This window comes from Alexandromys fortis, unplaced genomic scaffold (genome assembly GCF_014885135.2).
Source record: "Alexandromys fortis isolate MF-2015 unplaced genomic scaffold, M_Fortis_MF-2015_v1.1 scaffold_372, whole genome shotgun sequence".
Lineage (NCBI taxonomy): Eukaryota > Metazoa > Chordata > Mammalia > Rodentia > Cricetidae > Alexandromys > Alexandromys fortis.
In genome coordinates this window covers 356,592-368,741 of record NW_026068255.1, presented here as the reverse complement: position 1 = coordinate 368,741, position 12,150 = coordinate 356,592, and the positions used below count along the sequence as shown (strand labels likewise).

The 12,150-nt window shown below is 45.5% G+C and overlaps 2 protein-coding genes across 2 annotated transcripts in view; one reads left to right on the top strand and one right to left on the bottom strand.

Annotated features, from left to right (window-relative positions):
- Positions 1 to 2,157: 2,157 nt before the first annotated feature.
- Positions 2,158 to 3,090, top strand: LOC126494262 (olfactory receptor 2H2). Its single transcript, XM_050131515.1, has one exon. It carries the CDS (start codon positions 2,158 to 2,160, stop codon positions 3,088 to 3,090), a length of 933 nt encoding a protein of 310 aa, XP_049987472.1.
- A 4,175-nt stretch (positions 3,091 to 7,265) lies between these two features.
- Gabbr1 (gamma-aminobutyric acid type B receptor subunit 1) overlaps positions 7,266 to 12,150 on the bottom strand; it is a 30,870-nt gene continuing 25,985 nt past the window's right edge. Inside the window, exons 22-23 of the mRNA XM_050131524.1 lie at positions 11,967 to 12,110; positions 7,266 to 11,335 (exon numbers count right to left, since the gene is read on the bottom strand). Of these exons, the coding sequence (XP_049987481.1) occupies positions 11,162 to 11,335; positions 11,967 to 12,110 (318 nt within the window). The 3' untranslated portion in view covers positions 7,266 to 11,161. The remainder of the gene's footprint in view (positions 11,336 to 11,966; positions 12,111 to 12,150) is intronic.

Sequence of the window (12,150 nt, the reverse complement as noted above, 5' to 3'; positions counted from 1 at the left end):
TAAGCTGTTTTTTCCATAGGATAGGAGTTCTGGGATCCTTGTCTCCACCAAATACCTTGTCAGGTGTTCCACCACCAGGACCCCTAAAACAGATGCTAACTTCTCCATGCACTGAGGGAGAAGGCCATTTGTAAAAACCTTGATGCTGAAGTTGTCTCTGCCTTCTCTTGACCTGATGTGTGCGATAGAATAGACAGTGGATTGTGGTTGCTTACACAACTCTGATTGCTTACAAATATATTTCCTTATCTTATTGATCTAAACCTTCTTTGCTTCAGCGTCTCGTGTTAAGAAGGTGCAGTTATGTGGAGTTGTGAGTAATAGTCGTAAGTGTGTGGACACATGTTTAGTAACAAGCTTCACTAGAGGGATGCAGAGCCTTAATTTGAAGTACTTGCTCCATTTACACAATGTAAATGTTCCTGACAAGGAAGATTCTAGCTAACAAAGCCTTAATAGCTAACTCACAAAACCTGAGAACTATCAAGAGGCACTATGAGCTAGCTCTAACTCACTGCGCATTTATGTGCTCAAAACTGCCTACTAATGAATACAAGTAATTCTTACTAAGACTAGAGATCTAGACACCCATTCAGAGCCCAGTAATCTCATATTCAAATTCTTCCCAATGACTAGGCACCTGTTGAGAGTTTGGTTATAGGCAATTACTAGCCAAAGAGGATATCCTCTGGTTGCAGGTAAGTAAAATGTTTCTTCCTCTGTGAAATATCAGATGTGTACTCAATAACCAAGCCTCGGCTAGAAGGCAAGAGAACCCAGGGATTTCATTTGTTTGCCATTGCATTGTTATTTGAGGAGGTTCCTTTAAAAAAAAAAATAAGATTTCATTTAGTGTTTCAGTGTTTGCATAGGCCAGAAAAGAGTGTTGGATTCCCTGGAGCTGTGTCTATAAGATCTTGTAAACTGCCTGACATGGGTGTTGGGAACCGAACTGTGGCCCTTAGGAAGTATACCAAGCACTTTTAACTGTTGAGCCAACTCTTCAGCTTCCATTTTTGCTTTTGAAGCAAGGTATCACTCTGTGACCCAACCCGGCCTCAAACTCACCATCCTCTTTCCTCTGCCTCCTGGCTACTAGCACGGAAGTCATGTGCCACCATGCTTGACCTAAACAGGGTGTATTTTTATCACCCCTTCTGAATCAGAAGGTCATGTAGTTTTGTTCATTCCTTCAAGATCTGATCAGGAGCAGACCATGGTCAGACACAGTTCCACGGCAAGAATCCTCTTTCTGCTTTTTTCTGAATACCAGTTCTGGGAAATGTTCTCTGGAATCTTGGTCCTAATATCTGCTGAATAAGTGATCTGAAACGTGTTGTTTACCCTGAAAATTCAATCACGGATAAAACTGGTAAGATCATGACAAAGAATACTATGGAACCAGATGTTCAAAGAGCTGTGTACACAACTGGCCCAGGTGTAAAGTGCTGATAGAAAAAAAGGGGGGGGGGTGATTGCCAGACCTTCACTGGCCCCCTTCAAATGACCAAACCCTGTCCTGGCTTATAGCACAATGTGGACACCTTAATGTTTAAGAGAAAAAAAAATGCAGAGACCAACAAATGTCAGGACAACAGCTGAGTAGGTATATGTTTTAGCCCCAGCACTCAGGAGGCAGAGGCAGGCAGATTTCTAAATTCCAGGCCAGTTCCATCACAGACAGGGATACACAGAAAAACCCTGTCTAGAAAAACCAAGACAGAAAGAGAAAGAAAGTCTGGAAGACACAGAATTAGAGGGACAATGGCAAATGGAAGAAATTAAAGAGAGTAAAGGAACTGCCAAGAGAATAACGAATTAGAAACAGAGAGCTGGTAGGAACACTAGCTGATGCGTGAAAGTGGGTTGTGAGTCACTAAGGTGTCCACAAAGATGGCAAAGGATGGGTAGCTGCTATTTGAAATCAGCTTTCTTTTCCCTCAACCAGGAAGTCAATGAGGGTCCACCTGTTCTCAACCACAATCCTGGTTTCCTCTCAGCTACCAGACACTGATCTGCCTGGGACCTGCAGAAGGGAGCCTGAGAAACATCAGTCTACCTTGTGTGTTCTGATAAGGACACAGGGTGAGTCTTTATCAGGCCCCTTCTATCACACTGATCTGACAGCTTCATCCCTTCAACTAGACACAAAAGGCCATGGTCAACCACACCTCCCCAGTGGGCTTCATCCTGCTGGGCTTCTCTGAACACCCACGCCTCGAAAAGATTCTCTTTGTGGTGGTCTTGTGTTCCTACCTCCTCACACTCCTGGGGAACACACTCATCCTCCTGCTGTCCACACTGGATCCCAGGCTCCACTCTCCAATGTACTTCTTCCTCTCCAACCTCTCCTTCCTGGACCTCTGCTTCACCACAACCTGTGTGCCCCAGATGCTGGTCAACCTCTGGGGCCCCACAAAGACCATCAGCTTCCTGGGATGTTTTGTCCAGCTCTTCATCTTTTTATCCCTGGGAACCACTGAGTGCATCCTCCTGACGGTGATGGCCTTTGACCGCTATGTGGCTGTCTGCCAGCCCCTGCACTATGCCACCATCATCCACCCCCGCCTGTGCTGGCAGCTGGCGGCTGTGGCCTGGATCATTGGCCTGGTGGAGTCAGTGGTTCAGACACCATCCACTCTTCGCCTGCCCTTCTGTCCCCACCATCAGGTTGACGACTTCGTGTGTGAAGTTCCTGCTTTGATTCGACTGTCCTGTGGAGATACCACCTATAACGAGATCCAGATGGCTGTCGCCAGTGTCTTCATCCTGGTTGTGCCTCTGAGCCTCATCCTTGTCTCTTACGGTGCCATTGCCAGGGCAGTGCTGAGGATAAACTCTGCGAAAGGGCGCAGGAAAGCTTTCGGGACCTGTTCCTCCCACCTCATTGTGGTCACCCTCTTCTACAGCTCAGTTATTGCTGTCTACCTGCAGCCCAAAAATCCCTATGCCCGAGAGAGGGGCAAGTTCTTTGGTCTCTTCTATGCCGTGGGCACTCCTTCTCTTAACCCTCTCATATACACCTTTAGGAACAAGGATGTCAAGAGGGCATTCAGGAGGCTGCTGGGGAAGGAAGTAGAGCCCAGCTGACACACACCCTCAGTGTGCTGGAGATCCTGCATGCCTTTATCAAAGGGTTTATGCCTCCACTCTCCTCCTCTTCAGGCCTACCCTACCACTGGAGCGGATGAGACAACACAGGACACAAAGATGAGAAATTCAGTAGAGGAGTCTAGCTATACCACATGTAATTACCACAGGAATCAGATGGAATCTCTGTCCGTCCTCTTGTGCACCATTTCACTGATTTTGCTTTTAATTCCCTTCCCTAGCCAGAATGTCGCTATCTTTTTGAAATTTTACCTTTATGTCTTTGTGTGAGTGTATGTGTGGATGTCTGAAGCAGGAAGAGGGTGTAGATCCCTGGAGCTGGAGTTACCGATAGTTAAATTGTCCAGCATGAGCTTTGTAGTTTGAACTCTGGTCCACTGGAAGAATACAAACGCTCTCAGCTGCTGCACCTTCTTCTCTCTTGCCTGGCGTCACTGTCTCCACGCTTCACTCTATTTCCCTCTGTAGTTTTGCTGCAGCTCCTTTTTGAGGTTCTTGGTAATTCTTTATGCCTCCTTCTGTTTTATTCCCCAAATATCAGCAAGGGTTAAGGGGAGACTGAAACGTAGTTCAGAAGCCCAACCGAAAAGCGTTAGGACATTTGCCTAAACTTTAGCCCGTGACTTCCAGTCAGACCATTCCCAAATGCATTCTGCTCTTCCCATACCGGAACAAAACATTCCAGTATTCTTACCTTGAGGCCAGCCTAGTGTTCCCCTTTACCAGGGCTAGACAGGCAGCTCACAAAAAGAAAAGGCTTCCCCTTAAGGTGGGCAGGACACTTTGAGCACTGGGGTTTTGGTGCCATCTACTGGCCAGATCTGGAACAGCACAGATCTACCGACAAGTCATGTAAGTCATAGGAGGGCTGCTCAGGAGATAATGTAGTTAACATGATATACTTGGATGTCTTGTGATGTTTCAGGTACCGTTGAAAGTATTTTACAACCCTTGACCCATTTTATTCTTGTAGAATTGCAAAGCTTTTTCAGAAGCAAAAACTAAGAGTTCATTACCATCTCTCAAAGTTCTCAGCCAGGACTGGCACCCAGGAGGGCAGAATCCAGACCCAACACTAAGTCCTGCCTTGATATACATAGAGCCTTCCTGGTCCAAGTGATAAGCCTCAATGTGTCCTCAAACTAAAGAGGAATCAGTCTTAGCTAGCCGTGTGTCCATCCTCAGACTTTGCCTCCCTGTACAAAGTTTCCCAAGTGCCTTAAAGCGCCCTGTGACATCAGAAACAGAAGACAACTTCAGCAAGAAATTTGAACCAGTATGTGCAAGGCTTAGTCAAGAGGAGTCACCGTAAATTTGAGGTACATTGTGTCTGGTCTGGTTTACTTCCAGGCCTCCAGCAAAGCCAGCCTTTCAAGTCTCATACTACACAATTAACCATCTCCCACCCAGATCTGTACTACAATAAACCCTCAAAATACACAGATTTATCTTCTATGTTTATATTTTTGAAACAGGGTCTTACTATGTAGCCCAGGCTGGCCTGAAACTCCCACTTCAGACTTCTGAATAGTGGGGTTAAAGCCATGTCTACCACACCCAGCACAACACACACCTCCTTTTGTTTTTAGACAGGGTTTCTTTGTGTAGTCCCTGCTGTCCTGGAATTCACTCTGTAGACCAGGCTAACCTGACTCAGATCTGCCTGCCTCAGGGCTGGAATTAAAGGTGTGTGCCAGGACTTCCCAGCTAACACAGGTCTCCTCAACAATCAGATTACTTTGAGCTAAAGGCTATAGGAAGTAAACCCCCAAGGCATGCCACCCAGCGGAAAACCAATTTTCCTTTTCTAAAGGAAATTTACATTAGAAAAGGCCTCATTCTTATCAGTGAAGAGGGCACTTACTTAAATCTGCATAACAAGTTTTTATTCACAGGCCGGTGTTTATCACACTTTCCCTGATCTCCTTCCTGTAACCCAGTTCCCCTCCACCCACTCACTCAGAAATAATAATTTTAAAAAAGACTTATTTGGGTAAACTAACTTGTAATTTCAAAAGTATGCACACAATGCAGATGTTGATAATCTCACACTTGTCTCTTATTTAGCTTTTACCTGCCTGAAGGACCTCGGGTAAACAAAGAAAAGCCTCAGGCAGGGACCCTATGACAGAGGACTTTTCCTTCTGCCACACACTCCAGAAGGTGCACACCATTTTGGTGCAGCAGAGCCTGCCAGGCCCACACACCTGTATTCCTGTGCAGTTGCTAAAGTGGTGGTTCTCAACCTTGCCAATGCTACGACCTTTAATGTCATGGTGACCTGCCAACTATAGCATTATTTCATTGCTACTTCATAACTGCAGTGCTGCTGTTATAAGTGGTAATGTAATAATATGTAATAATGTAATAATATAAATAATGGTAATGTAAATATCTGATATGCAGAACAGCTGATATGTGAGCCCCGTGAAAGGGTCATTTGATCCCCAAAGGGGTCGTGGTCCACAGGTGAAGAACGATGCACAAACTCCCTGCTCCAGAGGAGCTACAGAAATGGATATAATACAAAGGGTGTCAATGTATTTTTTTGTAAATCACATGCTTGAGAGGCAGCTTGAAGTGGAATCCACTTTTATGATTGCGTTTTGGTTAATGGAACACAAAGGACAAAATAAAGAATTCCCTGCTCTAAAAGCCTTGGTGAATAAAGCCAAAATTTGCCTATCTCAGGTGTCCTAAGGTTATGGAGTATTGTGAGCGGAAGCCGCAATTTGCAGAGCCATCTTCAAACAAGACAGGCAGAAAGAGCAGGTCTGGGGTAGCAAATGGCCCTGAAAGTCTCCCCAAAGAAGGGCCTGGTGAAATGCTGAATACCAGATGAACAAGACTGGTTTGATCGGGCTGGGTACAATGATACACACGTGCTATCCCAGCAATCCTGAGGCACGTGCAGGTGGAGTTCTGAGCTTGAGGTCAGCCTGGTCTACACAGTGAGTTCCAGACTAGTCAGGGCTACTTAGTGTGGGCCCTTCTCAAAGAGAGAAATACAGAGACAGGCAGACACACCTGGGTGATCAAGAGGGAAGATGCATGCTGTAATGAACACTGTCTTTGTAGAAGGCAGATAAGCCTCAGGGAATTATGTTTCCAGATAAACTTGTAAAGATATATTTACTCTGTTCTACATGTGTTTTCCCCAGAGTAACAGTCCAGTCTACCCCTGAAACCTAGCACAGTAGAATGCAGCAGAAACAGTGCTGTGTGACTTCCAAGGCTTTGCTGAAAAATACGTATTTACCAGTCTCTCCCACCTCCAAAGACACTCACCTTTGGAATCCAATTTACTACATCACAAGAGTCAGATCACAAGGAAAAGCCCTGTGTGGTGGTTTAAGTCCACACCCCAGCCACAGAGCCTGCTAGTCCCAAACAAAACCCACCTCTAGGGGTTATAAAGGACTTAGAACCAGGCTCCCTATCTTCAAACCCGCAGGGTGCTGTGTGGTGTGGACTTCCCGCACTGTGGCCTATTTAATGCTTAGCCCACAGAAACAAATATGTTGCTGTTGTTTAAGCTGTTGTGGGTACCAGGCTACACAGCAGTCAATGCATAGTCTGGATGTTGGCTCCACTTCCTATTGCCGACAAGGTTCTCCCCCATGTGCAGTCTTCTGGCCAAGTAATGAGCCTACAACCTCAGTCTGTGTGAAAAGTTCCATCCCAAGGCCCCCCTCTGGGAGTTGCCCCAGTCCAGACTCCATTCCACCTCCCAGAAAGCCCACCAAACAGTGACCCCTCCCCAGAGAAGCTCAAGACCACGCCCACAGGGTATTTAAACTGACCCCCAGAGAACAACACGTGTTTTTTTTTCTTCCTTTTCAGTCTCTATCCCTGGGGGGGCTGGAAGGCCCCATAAAGATGGAATATACAGAGAATCTGGATTATGTATATTATGTTTTCTTTGAATTTTTTTGACTGTGAAGGAGCTAAGTACAGAGACATTGTATGGGCTGCTAAGCTAAACCAGCACAAATACTATAAAGGTAGCTTGACTTCAGAATTTGGGGCTAAGGATATGTTGCTTTGGAAAAGAAGCTGTGGAATCCTCCCAGAATAATGGGGTTTGATGGACCAAGATCCCCTGAAAGGATGCCTTGAACACCCCTCAAAAAAATTACTTCACCAAATAAACAGCAGGAAGCAGTTTTGGAGAATTACACCCATATTCCCAAATATTATTTAAAATGTTCTTTTACAGGCTGGATAAATGGCTCAGAGGTTAAGAGCATTGCCTGCTCTTCCAGAGGTCCTGAGTTCAATTCCCAGCAACCACATGGTGGCTCACAACCATCTGTAATGGGGTCTGGTGCCCTCTTCTGGCCTGCAGGCATACACACAGACAGAATATTGTATACATAATAAATAAATATTTTTAAAAAATAAAATGTTCTTTTACATTTAAAGGGGGATATGCTATAGAGATTTGCATTGGTATGGATCTTGGTTTATTGATACAAACTTAAAGTCAATTTTGTCATATGTATATTTCTGCTCTTGATTAAGGTATTGTAATTGTGTGGTTCATTTAAAATATAATGTATAATTAGGAAATATAGGTTAATAGATAATCATCAAGTTTGTAGTCATGTTAGTTTTTCCAGATGTACAGAAATGTATTTCAGATGGATATGCATTCTTCAAACCTTTCAAAGACTACAGAATATTGCATTTAAAATGTTTCAGAACTTAGGGGCTGGAGAGATGGCTCAATGGTTAAGAGCACTGTCTGCTCTTCCAGAGGTCCTGAGTTCAATTCCCAGCAACCACATGGTGGCTCCAAACCATCTGTGGTGAGATCTGGCGCCCTCCTCTGGCATGTGGGTATACATGGAGGCAGAAAGTTGTATACATAATAAATAAATATATCTTAAAAAAAAATAGAACTTTTCATGACAATGAGACACATCTTTTCCTGGCAGCACCAATTACTTGAAGAGGAAGATCGGCATCGAAGAGGCTCCTTATGAAGTTGGTTAGCCATTTGGGCAAGCCATTTAGACTGCTGAACTTGTCTAAAGGTAAGACCATCCTTCAGGGTTCCTGCTTCATGAAAAAGTCTGCTAGATGGATGCCCCAATGGTACAGAAGAACTTTGGGTGACTGTCCAGGTAGCCAGAAGTCTCTGTCAATTCTAGAGTTTTAGAAGTTGCTTACAATGCACTTCCTGTTTACTTATGTATTATACTCTTCTGGAGTCTTTGATGGGGTTGAAGAATTTATAGTTATAGTTTCCCTTAGTTATAATAAAAGATAAAGTAGATATAAATATTATAACTGTAATTCTTGCTTGACACCTGTTTTTCTATATGTATTTTTTCTGTATTAAAGTTAAAACCTTCCTTTTTATTTAAACAGAAAAGGGGGGGTGAGGCAGGATTTCCCTCTGTAAGCAGTGATTACCATTGGTTAATAAAGGAACTATAGCAGAGCTATAGGGGAACAGAGCTAGGTGGGGAAAACTAAGCTGAATGCTGGGAGAGAGAAGCCATGTAGCCCCACTGGAGAGAGAAGCCGATACTTTACCTGCTAAACCACAGCCGCATGGAGACACACAGATTAATAGAGATGGGTTAAATTAATATGTGAGAGTTAGCCAATAAGAAGCTAGAGCTAATGGGCCAAGCGGTGATTTAATTAATACAGGTTCTGTGTGATTATTTTGGTTCTGGGTGGCCGGGATGAACAAGTGGCCCCCTGCAACATTTCTGTCAGCTCTGCCATTTGGCTGGGATCCTGCACTCTTGCTACAGAGTCTGTCTCACCCTTGGCTATAATGGAACTTCTGACCCTTGATTTACTGTACTATTCACACCCCACTGATGTGCAATGCAGTTCTGAGAGGGATAATATTGGATAACATTGGTCTACCCAGAGCTGGTCGGTGCCTTGGGCGATAGTTTCTGAAGCCAACTATTAATTTCTACACTGCTGGTTTCTCTACTCCACAGGCCTCCTCTCCTTTCTCTGAAAAAATTCCACTGCAGGAAGAAGGGAACTCAAATTAAATCCAATCAGTCCAAGGTAGATAATCACTATGGGTTGTTTTCAAAGGGGGCCTAAGATTTACCCTGCCATAAATAGGACAGTGAAATGACAGGGCCCCTCTAACCCTTGTAGATCATGCTGAGATGGGAAGAGCCATCATCATAAAACAAAACAAACTAGCACATGAATAGCTTCAAAAAATGCCAAAAGGATATATATCCATTCATGTTTTTTCTTCTTCCCAGCTTTTCAAACTTTCAGCTTGATCAAAAAAATCTTCCCAAGATACTCAGACTCCCTTAGATGATGATTTTGAAGTCTGGAGGCACTTATCTAGAACCTGGCAGCCATTGTTCAGTTGTGATTTCTGCTCAGCCAACTGCTCCAGGACCTCAGACCATGGCCACCACTGTCGGGGAATCCAGGAAGCAGCTGTAACAAAGGCTTCCACGGCCCAAGCAGATCCAGGCACCGGAAAGTGTAATTATCCTAGCTCTTGTATGCACTCCATGGAGAAATGCATCGTCATTACTGTTATTACCAGATTCCCAAACGTGGAGGAGAGAGATTAGGAGACATTTCTGCACGCGGTGCAGGCCTGACGCTGGCAGTCTGACTCCAGAGCCCACATTTTAACCACCAACGTCATCACCCACTAATCAGGGCCTTGATCTTGTCCTGCTTTGCCCTGCCAAATCCTGCATGGATCTCTTTGCGCCTCTCCACTTCAAAGCCTCTTCATTAGCTGCAAGCCTGAGAACCTGGGCTTCTCCCTTCCTGGCCTGGCGTCCAATCAGTTCACTGGCTGGGGGTGAGGTGCTGAGTCACACTGTTCCCTGGTTTATTGAGATTCAGGGAGATCCTTCTCCAAGACACAACACAGTGTGAAAGGGACACTGCCTCCTGTCCCTTCAGTCCGTCTGTCCACACCTTCATTTGGTTAGGATGTGGACCTACTATCCACTGAAAACAGCCTCCAATCTGTACCCATTTCTTTTCCCTTACTTCTGAAAAATAACAATAATGACAATAAAGAAAAGAAAACTAAAATGAAATCTTGAGAGATAATTATGAGTACAGACAGAGGGTGGTACACATGAGAGCAAAGAATCCAGGGAACATTGAGAGGAAACATAATGCCAAGGAGAGGGATGGATGGCCCAGAACACAAATGAACTGGGGAGAATGTGCTTAACATGTGCATGTTGGGTGCACATGACTCTGGTGGGAAAAGACATGACATCAGGGAGGCAGACAACTCAGAAAGTGGAGTAAGACAGAGAACTGCCATTAAGACAGCCAGGGAAACACACATACACATGATGTTAAGGTGCAAATAAGTCAATATGCAATGCACTGGGTGGCACAGGTAAAATGCAGAAAGATGTGGCATGCACAAGGAAGACAGCTTAGTGTGCTCAATGTATCACACACACTTACCGGAGCACACCGCAGCACAGAAAGACATGATGTGTGCACACGAGGAAGACAGCTTAGTGTGTTACACATATCACACACACTTACCCGAGCACACCACAGCACAGAAAGGCGTGATGTGTGCACATGAGGAAGACAGCGTAGTGTGCCCAACACATCACACACACTTACCCAAGCACACCACAGCGCATATCCACAACCACTGTCACTCACAGGTGCAGGGTATTCAGCGAGCACAAGTAATGGTGCATGAGAAAGCACTCTGGAAACACCACACTTGGAGGATGGGGTATGAGACAGGATGTGGGAGAAAAATATGGTGAGCTGCCCCTCTGGGGTTACAAGTGAATAGCTTCAAGCAGGGTTCAAACCAAACTGTGAAGTAGCGATACAAAATTATATGAATGAATAAGAGAGAAAACAGTCTGGTTCCCAGAGTATTGGAGACCCAAATAACTCCAAACGCACAGAGTGACATATATTTATAAGAGGGGGATTGGAGCATGTTCTCCCAGTTGGAGATAGGAGTCCTTGCCCTCCTCCCAGTCCCCCACCCTCTTCCCACACCCTTCCCTCCCCTACTGGCCTTATCCTTCTTGATACCCCCTCACTTGTAAAGCAAATGCACTCGACTCCCATCACAGCTAAGTCGGTCAGGGGGCTCCGAGGGTCCCCTGGGGAGGCCCCCAGAGGGGTCTGGGGGTGTTGGGGGGTGGCGCCGTGAGCGGAGCTGTTGCCGAGACTGGAGCTGATGGCGCAGTTCAGAGACACGCTCCTCTTTCTGGAGGAAGAAGCACAATTGGGAGTGTGGGAGGAGGGTGTGGAGTGGAAGGAGGGGAAGGGAGGAGAGGCATTGAAATGGGATGTACGGTGAGAGAAGAAATTAAAATTCGAATCAAGAACAAAGAAAGCCACAGACCGTAAAGGCACCAAGAGAATAGATCAAGGAAATAAGTGAATTAAAAAACAAAAGGAGAATATATAAAGATTGCATCAACCAAGTTGGAATGTCACCCTCCACCCCCAGTACCACACTGGTCCCTAACTGCAGCCTGGACACAGTGGACACTGTGGGCAGCTGCCTAGAACCGATATGCTGTGGCCATATGCCTTACCCAGCACCTGTGAGTGTGGGCTAGCAATGGCTCACAATGGCCTCCCCCTAACTACTGCCAATAGCTGCTCTTTTGCCACAGGAGGGCTGAATCTATAGTCCCCACTTCAGAGCCTCCTCCCCCTCCCCAGGCTAACACTAAATTTTCTTGAGACTGAGTCTCAACCCTTCCCCTTTCCCACCCCTGCTCCCTTACAGGTTTTATGAGGTCTGTAAATCACCAACACTTGAACCTGTATCTCAGGCTCCACTTCAGACAGCCCAGCCTTAGACACAGACCCCAGTAGTCACCACATACCTCAGCAATGATCTTTTCCAATTCACGGTTCTCTTTCTCCAACAGTCGGGACTTCTCTTCCTCGTTGTTGTTGGTGGATGACCCTGTCTTCATGGTGTCCTGGGCTTCGGACTGCCATTCCCCTCGGGTGATCAACCTACGCATCTGGGGGCAAAGGAGCTGTGTGAGCGAGCACCTGGTAAAG

Excerpts from the sequence above, each read along its gene's own strand:
- LOC126494262 (XM_050131515.1), top strand. The coding sequence starts at position 2,158 with ATGGTCAACCACACCTCCCCAGTGGGCTTCATCCTGCTGGGCTTCTCT.